At 33.8% G+C, this 21076-nt stretch overlaps 1 protein-coding gene across 2 annotated transcripts in view; it reads right to left on the bottom strand.

Annotated features, from left to right (window-relative positions):
• CTDSPL2 (CTD small phosphatase like 2) overlaps positions 1–21076 on the bottom strand; it is a 74775-nt gene that overhangs the window by 8039 nt on the left and 45660 nt on the right. For both annotated transcript variants that reach the window (XM_068550703.1, XM_068550702.1), the window contains exons 5-10: positions 20353–20568; positions 16090–16168; positions 15682–15793; positions 12810–12896; positions 2515–2577; positions 2331–2410 (exon numbers count right to left, since the gene is read on the bottom strand). In XM_068550703.1, the coding sequence (XP_068406804.1) occupies positions 2331–2410; positions 2515–2577; positions 12810–12896; positions 15682–15793; positions 16090–16168; positions 20353–20568 (637 nt within the window). The remainder of the gene's footprint in view (positions 1–2330; positions 2411–2514; positions 2578–12809; positions 12897–15681; positions 15794–16089; positions 16169–20352; positions 20569–21076) is intronic.

The raw sequence follows: 21076 nt of genomic DNA, 5'->3' as shown, positions 1-21076 counted from the left end.
AAAACAAGGATTGAATGAAAAGATGAATTCAGATTTAAGTATTACAAATGTAAACTGATCTTTCACCAATGAAACTGAAAAATGCTATATCATTTTAAAAAGCTATTAAGGTTTTATAATAATATTTATATACTTGTAATAATTAATCTCCATTTAGCACTCAGAATATTAGTTTCTGAATATTACTAATAACTGATACAGATCACCTTGAAATACTCCACTTGCATACATTAATTAATTTGGTAGTTTGGCTTCCTTGTGTCTTAATCCCACTATACAATTTTTCAGGAGCTAGGGCTTACACATACCTATATTTTGAATTATCCAATTTCAAGAAAGGGGCATTTTCTACCAACAAAATCTGTCATAGCTCTAACAACAACAAAACTGATATTTTAATCAGGGCCAATGGTGATGGAAAAGCGGAAGAATTTTAAAACCAGACAAAATGTAGTATAAACAGTTCTTTTTCCCTTATTACAAAGAATGCTTTTAATTAAATGTTCATGAGTTAAAAGATCATCTACCTCTGAAAGGTTTAAAGACAGTCCTACTTTGAAAAAAATAAGACTAGACAAAAGAATTTAAGTCCTGGTTGGACCTAAATAAGATTCCATATTTTATTTGTATAAACATTTAGATATGAGGAAATTGGAGAGGCAGGTACAGCACATACCTGCAAATCACTATTGATAACTCTTCTCCAATAGCAGCAAATTCACCAGACACAGGAGACAGCTGAATATATATATATGGATACTAACGATTATTTTAATTAAATTATACTAAACCCCTTCCAGTTATTCAGGAATCTGAGGGTCAATAGCATGTATTTGCAGTTTTAGAAAGAAACTACTTTTGCTAGTCATCAAATTTGCATTCGGACTCATGGGATTCAGAGATCATAGGAATTTCTGAGTCTACCTTGTCACCAACATAGATGATTCCCTAAAGCACTCTAACGCATTCAATATACTGTTCAAAAAGTTTTTCCTGTTTTAACTTTTTCAAAATACAACTAGATAAAACAAGTTTAAACTCCCAAATATGTAGATTTTATAAAACTAGTTTAAAAGAGGGGTTTTAATTTGTAACATAATTGTGTGACTATGATTTGTCCCCTAGTAAAAATGAAAGCTCCAAGAGGGAAGGGCTTGTGTTGCTCACCACTCTTCCCTGGAACATTGGAGGTGCTGAATAGAAATCTTCAGAATGAATGAAGTCATCAGAGCAAAATCACTTGTATGCTTTTATTAAAGTTAGGTAAAATGAGCATCAATTATAATATACTTTTATGAAAAGAAAATACCATTTTCATTTGTGTGTCTGAAGCTTGCTTATATGGAAGATAAAATGGAAACTGACTACAGGACACATTTTGATCCTTTAGATTAAAAAAAAAAAATCACATTCTATTTACAAGGGGAAAAGCTCCTAAATGTGGACATTAGGAAAAGCCTTTCACCATAGCTGAAACCACTCAATAATACAGGTACTATTAACAGTAGAAATTAAGTTTAGGATTTTCCACTAAGACAATATGGGAGAAAGTATTCAAGACAATGAATACCCAGCTATTAAAGCTTTTAGGAGCCTTTTGTGGCATCTCTCTCAGCTCTTGATCAAAACTCAAACATTAACTCCTATACCTTAGAGGATGCAGCAAGATTGCTGAGTCTTGCTATCTCACTTCAGTTGACAGAAATAATGAAACTAATTTTCAAATTGTTTTAAGTTACCCAAGGCACTCCCACCTAACCAGGAACACACTGCATCTGCTGGCTCAGGACACACACAAGGAACTGAGTCCAGATCAGGATAACCCGAGTGACTAAACCAACTGCAATTTCCAATTAGATTTCATGTAACATTTTCTTTCCGTGGAAGATAAATTTGCTCTTGAAAAAAGCAAAAGAGTTTAATTTGATCCTTTTTGTTAAAATTAACTTTTATTTCTCTAAGCCATTAAAAAGATGACAACACATGCATTATCTCAGAGACAGAAGGAAGTGAAAACATCATGCACACAGTGAAAAATTCCACATACCCCCAATCTCCCCCCAATCCCAAAAGAAGTGAGGATACAGATGTACAAGTGAATAAATACATTTGATCTTTGTATCCTTTAAAGAACGTCTGTCTGGAGTTAAATAATTAGGAACTCTTAAAGACTTTTGGGGCTTAAAAAAAAATTCACTTATTTTCCCCATTTAACACACAAATCTCTATATATGCAGCCAACTGAAAATGGCTATCAAAATTAAGTAGAATCATAGTAATTTCATAGATCAGTGTGACAGACATTTCCCCTATTTCTTAATTAAATTTACCTGACCAGTTGCTTTTTAGGGTCTAGTATGTTCAGTAACTTGTCTGCATACACCTTCTTAGAAGCAGTAAAAAGAATGATCTACAAATTCAGGGGAAAAGAAGTAATCATTATACATGATCTAAATATGGGTACTACATTGAATAAAATAAAAATACTTATATAATTAGCTTAAGTATATTTACCTCATACATCTGAGACATTCGTTCCAGGAATTCCCTGAAGAATGGTCTTAATCTCACGTAAACCTGAAAAAATGCAAAGATAGCCTTCAGCAAACAAACATATAAAACAGAAACAACTTATTTATAAGATATGTTCTAACTTTGGATATAATTTAAAAGTTCATATGTTAAAGTAATACAAAAGTTTACTAAGTACCACTCAACCAAATATATTTCACATATACCAAAAGTTACTTAAAACAATCTTTTGGTAGGGTAATAATAATCGTTGGTGATCATTTCACTTTTTAATAGTTAAATAGCAGCATATAATATAATAGTACTTCATGGATATAGTATATAGAATATAGTTTTAATAAACATTTAAACTAAAAATGGCAGGTTTCCCTCTGAGATTTTGATCCACCAATCAGCTCCATCTTCCAGCCAGGTAGCATCCATCCAATTATTAGGCAGGCTGTAAATCCACCTCTAGCTGACCTGTCTCAATGACCTTCCTCAATAATTACTCAGAATTTCTTCTTAACAATCACCTGCTAAGAGTACCTTTATTTTAAATTTCTATTAAGGTAAATAATGTTCAAGAAAGAGATGTCTGGATTGGTGGGTTTAAATAACTGGAATTTTTCAGAAATCAATCTTGTTCTATACTTACTGATTCAGATGTGGTATCTAAATTAGCACTACTGGGCTACTTGAGATTGAAAATATAACAGTCAAACACACCAGTTATCAAAATCAACTGACAATATCAGGAAAGACTACAGTACCCAAAGAACTGACTTAAATACATTATTTTCTTATTTCTGTCTGTCTTTTTGCCTACATTTAATGTAGCTCTTGTAATATACTCAATATTCAAAAAGCACAGAAATATAAGCCATGAGCAACCACTAAAACTGATTTACAAAAGAATTTGACTCCTTTAAATTGTATTTATTTTGTGACAAAAATTTATAAAAAGAAAAGTTTGTACTCTACTCAAAGGTGATTATTAACATCAAAAAACATGAACAACAAATACTTATAGAATGCCTATGCACCAGATTCACTTGATTCAGATTTTTTTTAAAAAGCTGTGGTGGCAACAAATTCAAAATTTAGGCTTCATGGAATTTAATTTTGTTGTCAATACACATCTAAACAAAAATGCCCTTATGATAAAAATCTAGTTCTAGGAATGTAGAACTAGAACAGGGAAATCAGGCAAAGGATTTTAGGAGGTAGGGACTATGTACTACCAGTCTTTGTAAGTTCTAAAGCCCAAAGGGCATAAGACAATGCCAAATATATAGTAAGTACATGATAAAAATCTGTTAAGTAAATTAAATATAATTGCCTGAAGTTAAGCAATATAAACAAAAAGAGAAAGAGAGGCAAGACTACATACTACACAGGGACAACTACTGAATTTCCTTAAGAACTGATCACTTGTGGAAGACAAATTTCAAACATTAATATGCTAATATATCACTCTATCCCTGCCTACAGGCTAGAATAATAAAGGTTTACTCATTTTTAAGCCTATTAGGCAGTTTACCTCAGTATCTTGACTAATCAAAAACCAAGTAAGCCACACACCCCCACCCCTAGCAAATAATTATATGACGAAATCCTTGGTATCCAATCCCTATCATTTAGGATGAGGTACAAAATTTTTAACTAGAGTTGCGCTTCTAATTAATTTTAACATTTACATCGTGAAATATTTGGTATAGTTTGGTTTAGTTTTCAACACACCTTATTTGTTTGGTAATCCAAGTAACTGATAGATTTAGATGTATTACTACCTTAACTGACAAAAACCCACAATTCGGTCAATACTTTTTTTCAATTACCTTATCTCATGGAGGATGATAAACCATGAACCATCAGAACCTTCTGTTTATTGCTAATAAGGCTTATCAGTTAAATGCATTTAATAACCAAAAATACTTCATTTTTGCATATGTATAAATGTTTTCATTTGCTTTCAATATCCCTGCTATCACTTGCTCCATATTGTAAAGTAAAATAAGCAGGGCCTCTACAATTTGGGATTTGTCTCCTTTGAACACTAAAATACTTCCACTGTAAAGGAATACTTCTATTTAAACAGTATTATCTAAGCATAATAAGTGGAGCACTGTACAAAGGTGACATTTTCCAACTTCTTACACAGTGACTTCCAGATTATGTCAAAACTATAACTTCATTATGCATTCTACTACTTTGACTATACTTAAATATAAAACACATCTTAAAATTTGATATTACTTTCATAATGTACCTGTTCACTGGGGATGAAAGGTGGCACTGAGATAGGGGAATATAATGCTAGAGTGTTTCCTTACCATGAGAATAGAATAACTGTTGACTGTAAATGTTCCTATTCTCAGAACAGATTCACCATTTGAAACACAGGAAGGTGTTTCAGGATTAAAAGACACAGGCAGAAACTGAGATGGTTAGCGGGAAAAAAAAAGGAATGTAGAAAGGTACAAAGTAACAGCAAGCCGGGATGTGGTTGGGACCACAGGAGGTTCTGCCATGTGCTGAAAAGGCAAAATCTCAGAAAGAAAAATAGAAATAGAGACATAGGGCTTCCCTGGTGACGCAGTGGTTAATCCGCCTGCCAATGCAGGGGACACGGGTTCAAGCCCTGGTCTGAGAAGATCCCACATGCTGCGGAGCAACTAAGCCCGTGCGCCACAACTACTGAGCTTGTGCTCTAGGGCCCGTATGCCACAACTACTGAGCCCGCGTGCCACAGCTACTGAAGCCCGCGTGCCTAGAGCCCGTGCTCCGCAACAAGAGAAGCCACCACAATGAGAAGCCCATGCACTGCAACAAAGAGTAGCCCCCACTCGCTGCAACTAGAGAAAGCCCGCGCGCAGCAACAAAGACACAACACAGCCAAAATAAATAAATAAAATAAAAAATTTATAATAAAAAAAAAGAAATAGAGACATAAGGCTAACAGGGTCTAACTCATTTGGATGGATATATTAAAGCAGAAATATATAGAAGTTAAGAAGCACTAAGCACTGTCTAGTAGGAAGTAAGTAAGAACAATTTTAAGGTATGTATAATACAGTGAGACTACGATCACTTATTGTATTAGGTCAGAGATACACAAACATACAGATACACACATAGACATGCCTCCAAATGCTTCGAAATCTATTCCACAGATGCTCTTAACTCCATTTTTCTTCTCCTAACCTTCTCGTAACAAAGATTCCTGTCCCAAGCTGCCTACTTCCTATTTTCTACATTCTTCCACTACTTAGTACTTCAGAAACCATCCTTCTTCAAACCTGCAATTCTTCAAAATGATGTAGTCTCTCAAATGTAAGCCTAGGCCATAAGTTTCATTTCAGGCTGGTATACATATATTCCTCCAAATATACAGCAATTATTCTATCTACACAACAAATAGTTTTAATCTATCACTAAACCAAATATATTTTGAAAAAGTCAATGTTTTAAAATAATGCATAATACTATAATAATGAACAATTGTTATACAAGAATACCATACCCAAAACATGTCTTAAATAGGACTGCCTACTACCCAAAGATGTTCATGTTATGAAATGTTTATTACGTAAAATTTTTGTACATTTCATGCTCATGACTCTATTTTGTAACTGGAAGTTTGTACCTCTTAATCTCCCTCACTTACTTCATTATATGTTCATGATGTAAACTTTTAAAACAAAATCTACTTGAATAATGTCTGCAAAATAGTAGTGATAATGGAACTAATCTTGTATAATATATTGTGGGCTGATTTTACCAAAACTTAAATTTTATATAGAAAAATGATAAATATATTATAGAAAAATAACATTACATTAACAGTACACTAACACTACTTGATTTGAACAATATCTGACAGTCAGCCTGTACTTTCTTTAGTACAAGAGAATGTCCTATAACTGTGCATGTAAGATGATCCTAACAGGCAATAAATGGTTAATGGAACTAGATTTAATAAAAATAGTCATTAAAATAGCAAGCCAGTTATAAATTAATTATAAATATTTTCTGACAGTCTGCCTAAATTCAAGTTCATATCTAAGTATGCAATGTCAAGTTATATACACTAATTCCTGACTATTAGTTTACCAAACCATTATCTAAGTTATCTAGATAACTTTATGAGCATGACCAAAAAAAGGGGGTGGGGGGAGAAAACATCCAAAAGATAAGCAATTTCAATTTGTGGGCAAAATTGAAAAAAAAAATTTCTTACATGTGGATCTTTTTAGGAAAAATATTTCTAAATAGTTTTAAGCACAGATAATATGTCCCTAACATATTCAAAAAGAAGTATCTTTAATAGTTTTTCCATGAAATCCTTTGAACTTATTGCTACACTGTTGCAGGAAGGAAAAAAAAAGATAAATTTGGTGGTATTCACCTACTTAAGGGTATGGCACCTTTAAATAAAAAGATGATTGGTGGATGCTATCTATTTAATCAGCAGTAAGAATTTAAAACAGTAGAAAACTAACAACACTGAACAATGTGAAGAAGAGATGCTACAGGTATTAGCAGATACCACAGGTATACAAGGGGCTCCACCATTTTTTTTTAACCCTTCTGTACACTTCAGTTTCTTTATCTATAAAATGGGTATAATAACAGTACCTATATAGAGTTGTTTATTAAATAAGTTAATACATATAAAGCACCTAGAACAGTGCCAGCACACTGAGACTCCTAATAGCTATTATTACTATCCACTTTATTATTTAAAAGTAATCAGCCATAAGGAGAATAGCTGGAATGAGTAAGATTTTATGGGGGCAGAACTGGGCAACCTCAACTCAAAGAGAAAGCCATATCTATACTTTTAGAAGATGTAAAGTAAGTCAATTGATTACTTAACTATTGAACTTAGTTAACACTGTCTTAGCATCAATACCAGATCATAGAGACAAAACCCAAACCTTCTCCATAGAAAGAGGGTTGCTCAGATAGGCCTTGTGGAGGCCTCAACTTCATAACCCATTGGGTGATTTTACAAGTCACCTTTTGCTTCACACAGTTCCAATAAGAGGCTGCTGGGGATAGTATTTGTAGGTGGATCAATCTGAGGATGAATAGGTAAATACTAAAACATCAGAACCAATAAAAATAAAAACAAACAAAACCCCCAAACTAAAACCTTCTGCAAAACCTTACACTGTATTAAATAGAAATAAATTTGAAAAGATATTTTCTTATGGAGTCCAAATGGGATAAAGTGCTTAATGTATTCATACAGAAGGTATATTAAAAATTAGCAATGAAGCATACTTTTCAAGTCATGGCCATTTACATACATATATAATATATACACAATATACATATATAATTTTTGAATTTAAATATCTATGTACACATATTTGTGTATATATATAAAATATTAATGTGTTTATCTTAAAATCAAGTTTACTCATTTTAAAAGCAAAAAAAAAACCCCCCACAAAATGTTGCCTTCAAAAACAAATTCTAAATTTTGAAGCCTCCAATTTAATATGCTTAGTAATCAACTGTCACATCTCCTATATCTGCAGAATATTTTTAGTTACTGAACAAGAATTTTCTGTATTTTTAAATGAACTTCTTCTAATTTTAAGATACATTTATAAAGAATACAAACCATGATGAAAAAATTAGTGCCAATGACTAGCTATACTTATTAATAAGGATGGAAAAATTACTTTAAAATTATTTTAAATATTGACTTACAATTAGTTATCAAAATATTCTTCCCTACCAGATATAAAATATTACTTTTATCCTCAATACTGCGTCCATGACCCCAGATGTTTTAAGGAACAAAATACATACTACTTTTGTACAATAAAATTATGCTTTATGAATGTCAAAACAAAATGCCTCTTGTTTAGTATCAATTTAAGTCAGAGCTTGAGGGGAGGAAAAACTTGATTAGGTGTTTACTAACAAAACTCTTCATTTAAACGATTGCTTTTTTCTTCGTGAAGCAAAAATAATGCTGACTTTTCTTCCTAGACTGTGGAAAAGAGATAGATGCCACTGACCCTCTACTTCTATTTTTCTGTGGTATAAAATATTTGAGATCCTTATGAAAATTATCCTAGGTTGTAAGTTTCCCAAGAAAACAAACTTTAATAATGAGGAAGAGGCTGAGCTTTGCTAAACATGGGGTTTCCCACCCACCTCTCCCCCCAACTTTTCCCATAAAAGCAACCTCTGCTATTAAAACAAAGCATCCTTTAGCAAGTAGCTCCCTACAGGATCCTATCTCTCCTTGAGTGCTTACCACAATCTGATTTCTGGACAGCTGACCCAAAGTTTGTTGATTTTACTGATCTTCAGAAAGCCACTGACTGGCTAAAGTCTTATTGGTGAACAGAGTCAAAAATCAGATGCCCCTGCCATACTTTACAGAATGAGGAGTTGGACAACACAGTTACGTTTGGTTGCACTGTAGTGAAACATATGAGGCATCTTCTTTTTGTCTTCAATTAGCCACGTTTGGGCTGAGTAGCTCTATTACATCTTCAAAAAACTGAGCTCCAGTTCTTGATGGAGACAGAGGAAGGTCATTGAGGAGGTGGTTCAGCTCAAGAGCTAAGTGAAAAATCTGTCTTTTGATTCAGTCCTGCTTGTGGATAGAAGTCATCTTCTGGATGGAAGAGGGAGTGAGATGACCTAGAGTCTTGAATTGGTGGATCTGCAGGAACAGAAACTAAATACAGTGGAGACCTCTTAACTGAGTAACACCACGAGATGGATTTCCTGACAATGTGTCAATATAAGCTAAATATAAAAATTAAAACATGTGCATTGGAACTGATCACGCACTTGTTTTTCCAGATATCAAATGCATTTGTACCATTCTATGAATAAATACGTTTCCCAATATCTAACTGTAAAACAATTCATGGAAAAACTACCAATTAAGGGAGAGGAAAAGACCCATTCAAACAAAAATCCATATACTTTGCCTCTGTGAATGCCACACCCTCACTTTAAAAACTCAGTTCTTCTTTCAAATGACTTTTTCTCCATATACACAAACTATGATCTGTCTATCCGTATAGTGTCAGTGGTAACATATACCAAAATTTTAATTTGAGTTGGATCTTTTAGGTTTATCTCCTAGAGAAATGGAAATTCAAATACACTCAAGGTACTAATTGAGGCTTGAATAATCTACCTCCTCATATATTCTAAGTCTTGCATTAACTAAGTTGAGTCCTACTTATCAATCAAAAGAAGAGTGTATATCATGAAGTAAGGCAATCTTTAAACGTGAGTAGTGACCACCTTAAATTTCCCTCAAACTTTCATCTGAAAAAACCTAAGAAAGCCCATAACCAGGTTACAGTGGATCTAATTTTAAATCTCTCTATATATTAACAAGAATTTTGATGAACATTTGATTACTTACTTCCACTTAGAATTTGAATATGTAAATCTACTGCATATACTCTCATAATTATTAGACCAAGGGTCAGCAAACTATGGCCTTTGGGCCAAATCCAGATCATCACTTATTTCTGTAAATAAAGTTTTAATGGGATGCAGTCATGCTTATTCATTATGTATTGTTTAGGACTACTTTCATGCTATAATGGCAGAGAAAGTAGTTGTAACACAGGCTGCAAAACCTAAAATATTAACAACTGGCCCTTTAAAGGAAAAAGTTTGCCAACCCCTGATACAGACCATTATTAAAACATACATAAGACAATTTATATTTTAAATTGTTTTGAAAGAAAGAGAATAACAAATAGAATTAACATTAGATATGGTTCTACTATAACAAACTTACCATAAACAAAAAGCAAAAGTAACAAAAGTCCCAAGAGGAAACTTTATCTGGCTTTGATTCAGATGAAGAATTTGATCCTATCTTAACATTACCATTTTATTTTTAAGAGTATATACATAAATGTTATGGAATTGACATATTCAAGAGTATATAAATGCCATGAAACTGTTCCCTTAAAAGTGGTTAATTTTATGTTGTGAATTTCATCTCAACAAATTATTTTTTTAAGAGTATATACAGTATTTTACAGGTTTCTACCTTTAAGTGGGCCACATTATACTGTAGTGGTTAAACATGTAAGTTACATCTTACCTAATAATGTGGTTTCTCCAAAATCTCTTAGATCATCCCAGACCCTTGTGTATATTTCTTCTTTGCCAGTAGATGGAGACAACACCACTGAAAGTTTAAAAGACATCATTCCCTGTTTAAAGGGAGCTTGCTGGTCTGAAAACTGGGGGAACCCTAACCCAAGATTTCTTCAAAGTTATTTTTTAAAAAGCAGACAGAATGGCTATGCCAAAACTAGAAATCCAATATTAACTATGGACATCCTCAAAACTTAACTGAAAGGGAACTAAACTCTGTACATGATGTAGTAACTAAATCATTTTAAAATACAATCATCTCTATAATTTTTAAGATTCAAACTTCCTACTCATTGCTCCTGATTTAGGTTAGCTCTAATTTTCCTGTTTCAGAAAGTGTAACTCAGATATATAAGAAAAAGAGTTCTTTGAATTCCTCAGAGGTAGGTGCAGTACATATGAAGTTTTTTTTTATATTAGTCATATGCACTGCTAGGAGCCTTTTATTCAAAATAAGACAACTGTCTGGATCCACATAAAACAGTAAGAATTTTATAAAGAAGAGAACTGAAGAAGAAATGGTGGAAGCAATAAGAAAAAAATTCAATTTTATGGTCACACTGAAAAGAAATACTCATGAAAGGGAAATCAAACTCATCTACTCTCCAAGTTTCTTATTTCACTACTAAAAATTATGTAAACAGACCAAAACCATCTATCAGAAATAAATTTCAAATCTGGAAGCTTAAGAAATCACATCAAAATAATTATAGTTTTCAGTAACAGTTTTCTTTTCCAAATTCAAAAGCCTGAAAGCCATTGTTTTTAAGGGCAATTTTGAACATTAAAAACAAGGTTATCAAGCTAAAAAGAGAGAACATATTGCCATGCTATTTATATTTGCCACAAGACTCCTGTCCTTGAATTACACTAAACAAGAACAACCTATTTGGCAGAAAATGTCTTAAGGAAAAGATTTACCTTAAACAAGTAATATACAGTTAAAAAGGAATTCGAAAACCTAAAATCCCTCATTTTTATGTATATTTTGCTCATCCTCTGATCTATATCAGAACTAAAATCAGTTTACATAAAAGGGAAATAAATATATTGATAGTATCCAGATATTACCATACCTACAGTACCTTTCTAGGTTAAACCAGAACTCAGAATAACTGCTTAAATAAATCCTCTTATGACTGATTGCAAGATAAGGTAGGTAAAGTAGATCCTGAACCACAAACTATTTAACTCTAAAATTTTATGATTCCCGAGCTATAATAACTATCATGTGCCAAGAAAACTATACACATATTCTAACTGCCTATTAAGAGCACATAAACAACCATAAACACCTTTCCATTGTTCACATGGTAAATGTTCTGTGACTTTATTTAGTTAATCCTTGGGTTGGCTTCCACCTGACAAACAACAAAGTTTTTGACCCTTTCCCAATCCTTCAACAACCGGTATATAAGAAGGTAATGCTAGTTCAGTAACAACCTCCATGACAGAAAGGCACTTCGTAGTTTTTGAAGTGTATTCACATATATTAATTCAAATTTTATGATAGGAAAATCTGAAACATAAAGTAAAACCTATGGTCAACACACGTAATTTGCAGTGAAATGTAAATGGTATTTGTATTTTGCACTGTTACCTGTCCATCGACACAGAGGAGGGAGAAATACTTATACTCTAATTTTTTAAGTAAAGCAGTAACTAGAAGAGTGTCCTGGAATTCTGTGATTAAAATAAAGTAGATCTACTACACTGCAACCTACACACCGTATTACTACAAAAGGCAATAAAAATGACCAACAAGGAATAAGGTTTCTTCCTATTAATTGAGTTTTGGAAAAACAACAACAACGCCAAGTGTTAACCTGGCAAGTTCTCGGGGACCTAAGATGTCAGTGTTCCTGCCTCCACCTGCTGGCAAACAGGTTATGAAACTAGCAGAGAGCAATGGGTAAAAAAAGTTCACATTTTTTTGGTAACATTAATGTTGTTTTATGTAGTTATTTATTTAGCATGATGCTACTTTGTGTTACGAAATCATTAAAATACAGATGAAATCCATTAGGAATAAACACATTAAATTTCACCAAAAAAAAAAAAATTTACAAAAGATTTCTTGGTTCAAAATATCTAACAGGCCAAAACTCAAGTTAAAAAATTTTAATTACCTGATAAATGACATCTTGGAAAAGGACTGGAAAAGTAAGTGCTGCATCTTCTAGCTCATTTAAACTACAGTGTACTAGTGTTTCATCCTTAAAATAAAAAGGACATATTGAATGAAACAAGATATTAAGACATTTCAATTGATTATTTTATGTATTCATGATCACCAAAAACATTTATTAAAGCACCCATTCATACATGGAATTTTATATTTAAAATACATTATTGTGTGTGGCATAGCAATCTGAGATAGAATTTTCTAAGTCACTGGTTCTCACGTGTGGCTGCTAGAACAGCAAGCAGCATCAGCAGCATCTGGGAACTACTAGTTAGAAATGCAAAACCTCCAGCTCCATTTTTGATCATTCAAACTCAGCAAGGAGTAGAGAGGAGCTCAGCAATCTATGTTTCAATAAGCCTTTTAGGTGATTAGGATGCATACGCAAGTTTGGCAACCACTGTTCTGAGTCCTGCAGTTGCCAACTTTCTGTTAAGTAAACCACATATATACTTTCTTAATTTTTTTTTTTTTACAGTTTGCCAATGGAAGTTTAGTATCTAACTATTAAAAAATATATATCTTCTATTTTATATAGCTCTTTATTCTTAAACCTTTTATAAAGAATTTTATTTTAGAAAATGGATATTTCAGTATCTGTTGAATATGTTTCATAGACATAAACATTGTTTAACTAAATTAGCAGTCAATCAAGACTTCTTTCTCATCTTTGATTACCAAGCCCTGTTTTCTCATGAGGAAAAGAAGGTAAGGATCATTCAATGTAAGGTATGTGCAAATATGTATATTTCTCAAATCCTGAAGGATAAAAAAAAAAAGGCTTCCATTTGTAGAAAGTGACAACACTTAAAAGAAATAAAGCTGCTAGTAACTATCCCCCAAATTTTTCAATGTGTTTAAGATGAATTAAAATGAAACACAAATGCTCATACCTTGTGATTCCACATCTTATTAGCTGGAGTGTTTCTTTTAACCTAAAGTTAAACTCTGGGGAGGCAAAGAGCAAAAAATACTCTAGATATGCCTCACTTTCTTTTCTTTTTTAACATCTTATTGGAGTATAATTGCTTTACAATGTTGTGTTAGTTTCTGCGGTATAACAAAGTGAATCAGCTATATGTATACATATATCCCCATATCCCCTCCCTCTTGAGCCTCCCTCCCACCCTCCCTATCCCACCCTTCTAGGTGGTCACAAAGCACTGAGCTGATCTCCCTGTGCTATGCGGCTGCTTCCCACTAGCTATCTGTTTTACATTTGGTAGTGTATATATGTCAAAGCTCACTTCGTCCCAGCTTCCCCACCCCGCCATGTCCTCAAGTCCATTCTCTACGTCTGCGTCTTTATACCTGTCCTGCCACTAGGTTCATCAGAACCATTTTTTTTTCGATTCCATATATATGTGGTAGCATATGGTATTTGTTTTTCTTTCTGACTTACTTCACTCTGTATGACAGACTCTAGGTCCACCCACATTTTCTTTTAATAGCAGAACAGAGTACACAATTCAAGGTATTCCCTTAGTATCTTTAAAAAAGGTATTCTCTTTCTTATAATTGAATCATAACTAATTCTACTTTCTTCATCTACAGCCTATCTAAATTTTGATCATTCTTCTTTACCCAATTCTGTAAAATTACTCATTTATGCTCACCAATTCTTATCTTTCCCTCTCTATTTATTATCTTTATCTTTTATCTATTATCTTTCCCTATTTATGGATTAAAAATTGTATGGCCAAACTTGCTTTCATGACATCAACTGCTAACGTAAAAATCTAGCAAAATCTTTTTCAGTTTCTGTACATCAAATCTAAACTACTCATAATCAGTTTCAAAATTTTTCTTTTTTTCCTACTTATCCTCTAATAAACACCTTAAATACTTAGGCCTTCTGGATACCTATCTTATATCTCTTTGGCTAGGCAAAGGCTAAGGTGCTGAACTCTCAAAACAACTATACATGCTAGTTAAGATTTAAAAAATATGCTTTTCCTCAAGATAAAAAAAATTTTTTAAAAAGAACTAAACCACATCTCCAATTATAGGTTAATAGTAACAAAGGCTTTTAAATAGTAAAATGTTTTCCAGTATTATATAATAGATACATATTTTTGCTAATATCAAGAAATTGCCGGCAGATGGTAGATAATGGTGACCATATATTAAATTTGGTTAGGAAAAGATAAGAGATATTCAGTTTTCAAAGCTCTTCTGGAACCCTAAAAAAATATAAATTTTAAAATTCACACCAAGAGAGCACATTAAAGGTTTTATTAGTCAGCATTAAGAAGTCATGCTTTTGAGAGTCTATTAATAAAGATATTAGTATTAGATAATACTAATACTTAGTATTAAGTATTACATAGATTGCCCCTCTCCCCAAAAAGGAACAAGAAAAGGAGTATAGTCTTGCATGAGGTTAACTCATTAAGACCTAGGTCCTTCAGGGGAACATGACTGTGAGCCCCCCACCCCCAAAAAAGGTTGAAATCTAGCCATGAAATTAGAATTTATTGGGAGATTAAAAAACAAAACAAAGGGTATAGGAGTATGGGGGCAATAATTAATTTAAACAGAAAAATAGTGAAATAGCGGGGGTTGGGGGGGAAGAAAAAGAAAAAGAAAGCCTAATTTATTTTCAAAGGGTACCGGAAACCAACAAATTGGGGAGTCCCTGGCATTAGACTGTGCTTAAAATAAAAACATTTCAGAACACCTAAGACATGTTTTTATAGTAAATGTATGTGTAAGGCTATTCATTCACTTGTATTCTTTTAGGTATTTTGGGCTAGTATTTTTAAAAAAGAATTTAATGCCTTTATTTTCCCTAACTCTACAGATAATATACTTACCAAGTCTAAAACTAGGGAGAATTCTGGTGTGCTTCTTGTCTTCAATGGAAGGGCAGGTTTCCTATTTAGTTGTTCTTCTGTCAGTGGTGGAACATGTTTGATGAAATAATAGCTATAAATCAAATTTTAAGAAAATTTCAACATTTCTACTTTTTTGTAACTATAAAACATATTACTAAATTCAGCCCATCTTTAAGTTTTTAATTAAATAATGCATATTTAACCTAGTAAACCAAACTTATAAAACACATAAGTAAAACTGAAAATATACAAATTAGTATTTCAGTAACTCAGCAAAGTATTAATACCTACAAGTCAAATGCTCTTTGCAATATACCATTCAGCCACCCCTCTACACATGTACTTTCATTCCATTCAAAGAGAGAAAGGGGAAAAAAAAAAACTCACGGGTCAAATACTTCCCAGTCTTCTTCATAGGTGGCCTCTGCGTGGGCTGATGAATAACCACTATCTGGAGTTACTGGCGCTATTTAACAAAGTGAAAAACAAAATGTTGCTTTTACTCACTATTAATGCTTCCATGAAGTACATTTTTACTGCTTTTATTAAGATCTTCCTGAAGCCCTGTGTATTTTAGGTTAAAGATAAGACAGAAATAATTTGTAAACAGTATTTAAAAGTAAATTTATAAACACATAGATCTAACTCTGGATCCAAAGGAAAATTTACCATTACAGACAAAGCGGCAAGCTATATCATGGCTAGCAAAATTTAAATCCCTAACAGCTAAGAGAAAATTTACTACTTACACTATTTCCTACTATTTACTACTTACACTGTGGAGTGTATTATTAGGAAAAAACACTCCACAAAATTTCCATTTCTAACTGGATGATGTTTGTATGTATAAACATAAAAATTTCATGGTGCTCATAGCAGTAATACTTCACAAAGTGCACAGTACATACAGGCAGTCAATATACGTGTGCTGACAACAGATCCCGAAGGTAGTTTTAAACCTAAGATCCATGAACAGGCTTTAAGAGGTCTACAAACCCCTAAAGACTTATGAAAAAATGTTTTAGGTACATTTTTACAGGAATCTCAAGGTTGTCTATGATCTTAAAAGTTAAGAAATTATGCTGTGTATAGAAATCAGTGCTTTAGAGGACCCATTATTTTACTTCTCATTTACAAGCAACTTAAAAATAATCAAGAAACAATTCTATATTCCATGACACATAGTCCATTCTAAGTTTGAATTAAAATTTGATCAATTGATAAAGCTTCAGAAAGTATATTGGGAATTTTCTAAGACAATATTTACAACTTAAATTCAATGAGACAAAGATAACTTACAAGCTAAACAGGTAATGTCTTGGAGATGAAAGTTTAAGGTGGATGCTAGAGACTGAATGTTTGTGTTGCCCCAAAATTCATATATTGAAACCTAATCCCCAATGTGATGGTGTCTGGAGATGGAGTCTTTGGGAGGTCATGAGGTCATTAGGTCATGAGGGTGGAGCCCTCATGAATGAGATTAATGCTCTTAAAAAAAGATCCTCAAAGAGCTTGCATAGCTTCTGGCATATGAGGACACAGTAAGAAGACAGCTATCTATGAACCAGAGAGCAGATCTTCACCAGACACTGAATCTGCTGGGGCTCTGATCTCAGATTTCCTAGACTCCTGAACTATGAGAAATAAATTTCTATTGTTTATATGTCACCCAGTCTAATGGTAGTTTTTTGTTTTTTTTTTTAATATTAATTAATTAATTTATTTAGGCTGTGTTGGGTCTTCGTTTCTGTGCGAGGGCTTTCTCTAGTTGCGGCAAGTGGGGGCCACTCTTCATCACGGTGCGCGGGCCTCTCACCATCGTGGCCTCTCTTGTTGCGGAGCACAGGCTCCAGACGCGCAGGCTCAGTAATTGTGGCTCACGGGCCTAGCCGCTCCGCGGCATGTGGGATCCTCCCAGACCAGGGCTCGAACCCGTGTCCCCTGCATTGGCAGGCAGATTCTCAACCACTGCGCCACCAGGGAAGCCCAAATGGTAGTTTTTTATAGTAGCCTGAAAGGACTAAGACAGTGGACCTCAATAAAAATTGCTGTAATCCGTCTATAGGAATGGAATACTGGTGGATAGTAGTCTTTCAGGATAAAAACTTACGTTTTTTGCTATTACCATGTATTAATACCTTCTGAGACAGAGCCAATACAGTGTGTACGTTCAATAAATGACAACAGATGTAAAGCAGAATTTTTGTTCATTTCTAACAACTTTATGCCAGTAACAGTTCGTTAGCACAAGGGGACAAATGGAAAAATATATCTTCCTACCACTTTACTGTTTCAAATTCCTATTAATCTCAGAGAAAGGGGGACAGGAAGTAATTAGTATTCGAGCACCTCCATGCTAAGCATTGTTCATATTTCATCTCATTTAGTCTTCAAAGCTCTAAATTATTATTACCATTTTAAAGCTAAGAAAACTGTCTCAGAGAGCTTAAATAAGTTATCTAAAGTCACACAGCTAAGTAAATGGTAGAGCCAGCCTCCTTCCTTCTTGTTCTCTTTGGCTACGTTCTTGAAGTTGGGGAAAAGTACCACTTTTGTCACTCATACTCATATTTTAAGATCAGCAAAACTTTTACTTCTTCCTTTCATGATCCTCCCAGAGTAACTGCCATGTGCCACCTCAGTATTTTGCTCATTTATTTGTAACAGCACTCACCACAATGTACAGTAATTTTTGTGTATACTTGGCTCATCAATTAGATCATATACTCTTCAGGGTCAATGAGCACATCTTAGTCATCTTTATAAATAGTGCCCATCACAAAAGTAGGTGTTCAATTAAATGTTAGAAAAACGAATGAATGAGACAAATGGAGTAAATCTTACTTTTCCCCTCTAGAAACTAAAGTTATAGAAATCCCTTCCCGGTAGGCACAGTTGTCAGAAAAAATGAGTACAAAGGTTTATATAGAAGCACAAAAACAGAAAAAACATCAAAGAAGTCAAAAGCCCTGGCTTCAGTCTATACCTTATCATTCACTAGCCTGTAACACCAGGCAAAGTAATCAGCATTAGATTTGCTCGTTAGGTTCAGTATTATTCTTAAATTATAACATTATAATTTAACATTATCAATACTAACATTTTATTTGTTATTGATTGATTGAGTGCCACACCACATGGCTTGTGGGATTTTATTGGGTTGGCCAAAAAGTTTGTTTGGGTTTTTCCCTTAAGATCTTACAGAAAAACCCAAACAAACTTTCTGGCCAACCCGACAGTTCCCCGACCAGGGACTGAACCCGGGCCCTCAGCAGTGAGAGCACAGAGTCCTAACCACTGGATGGCCAGGGAATTCCTTATTTGACAAATTTAAAATAAACCTTGGACTTCCCTGGTGGCGCAGTGGTTAAGAATCTGCCTGCCAATGCAGGGGACATGGGTTCGAGACCTGGTCCGGGAAGATCCCACATGCCTTGGAGTAACTAAGCCCATGCGCCACAACTACTGAGCCCACGTGACACAACTGCTGAAGCCCACGCGCCCTAGAGCCCACGCGCTGCAACTACTGAGCCCACACGCCGCAATTACTGAAGCCTGCACGCTCTAGGGCCCGTGCTCCGCAACAAGAGAAGCCACCGCAATGAGAAGCCCGTGCACCGCAACGAAGAGTAGCCCCCACTCACTGCAACTAGAGAAAGCCCGCGCACAGCAACGAAGACCCAATGCAGCCAAAAATAAATAAAATTTAAAAAATAAATAAAATAAAATAAACCTTATTTAACTCTATTATGCTGCTTTTCTCTTCATACTGATATAGGGTTGCACTGTATAGAAGTTTCATAATTGTATGCATTTTTTCTTTAAATGTATCATGCTGTTTCAATGATTTTTTTTCAAGTTTCCCCTTTCTATCAGAGAGATCATCATTTTGCTTCCTTATGCCAAACTTATTTCTCAACCAATATATATGTACTCGGCTCTCTCAAATATCTGGCACCACAAGGAAAAACAAACAAATCTAAAATGAAAGTCTAAGATCTTCTCCTTCTGGGAAAAGATGTCCATCCTCAGTTTTATTTCTGCTTTTAATCATAATGCAATACAATTTCATCTTTTAGCCTTATATGTCTATCTACCACAACCCTCAGAGGTAACAAATGCTGACCTCACATGTTTCTACATTTCCATAACAACTGGCTCAGGGACCTAACAATTATGTTAGGCCTTTAAAAGCATCCAGGATTAGGCTGCAAAGTTTGTGTATAGGAGAGACCCAAGAACAGAAGCTTCTTTGGGAATATCATCTGTATATGAAACAAATCGGAAGGTATGAGACTACCTCTATGTAGGGACTTCAGACCTTAAGGATCTAAGACTCATGCAATTATAATAAGTATGTTCATAAATGTAAGCATATTATTTTGTTAGCTGTGTTAAATTTCTCTCAGTGGTAAGATTGGTACACATAATTAAACTGTAAAGTGACTAATATGCAGTCAAAATAACCTTAAAAAAATTCCATTTCAAAATGACTGGATTTGGGGGGAAAAGTTTTATTTCCAGTTTTAATTTTATTAACTTCAAGGAAGAAAAACTTACGCATTTAATCTGCCTATTTAAGAAAAAATACAGTAGTATTTTTACAAACTATTCATGAAAATGTATAAGAAAAAAAGGAATCTTTTTTACCTGTAAGGGGTGGGATATCACGATTAACTGTTTCTTCTGCTTCTTCTAAACCATTATTTATTGATGACCTCACTTGAACTGCTTGATTTGAGTAAGCTGCTCCATTAGTTGATGTAGTAGTACTGGTAGTGATCTCATCCACCTGTTCCATATCAAGCTGTTTTACTATCTCTTCAGCTTCCACAGCCTGTCCTGGGGAATCGGATCCTGATGTTCCTGAAATCGTGATTAACTGTACATTAATCGTCACTTAAAAGCTCATAGTGGGTGGGGAAAGATGGGAACAAACTTAAAACAAGTAATAAATAAGCCCTAGAGATCTAATGCACAGTATAGTGAATACAGACAACGTTGTATTATAATCATCAAACCTGCTAAGAGGCTAGTACTTAATTACTCCAACCACTAGAAAGAAAGAATAATTATATAACATGATAGAGAGCACATGCTAATTATCACTACGATGATGATCATATTACAATATATAAATCATCAAATCAACATGTTGTACACTTTAAATTTATACAATGTTTATATGTCAAATATATTCAATAAAAATTCATAAGTATTTAGAAAAACTAAGTGGAACAGAAACAAAGCTGAGGATAACCATTATTTAGTGAGTCTTTACTAGACATTTCAAAAATAAGGAATAAAGACTATTATAAGCTAGAGTAATATTTGTGAACAAAGTTTTTCTTAAGAGTGTTCAAATAGCTTAGAA

This window comes from Eschrichtius robustus, chromosome 1 (assembly GCF_028021215.1).
Source record: "Eschrichtius robustus isolate mEscRob2 chromosome 1, mEscRob2.pri, whole genome shotgun sequence".
Classification (NCBI taxonomy): Eukaryota; Metazoa; Chordata; class Mammalia; order Artiodactyla; family Eschrichtiidae; genus Eschrichtius; species Eschrichtius robustus.
This window is presented reverse-complemented; position numbering and strand designations above follow the sequence as displayed.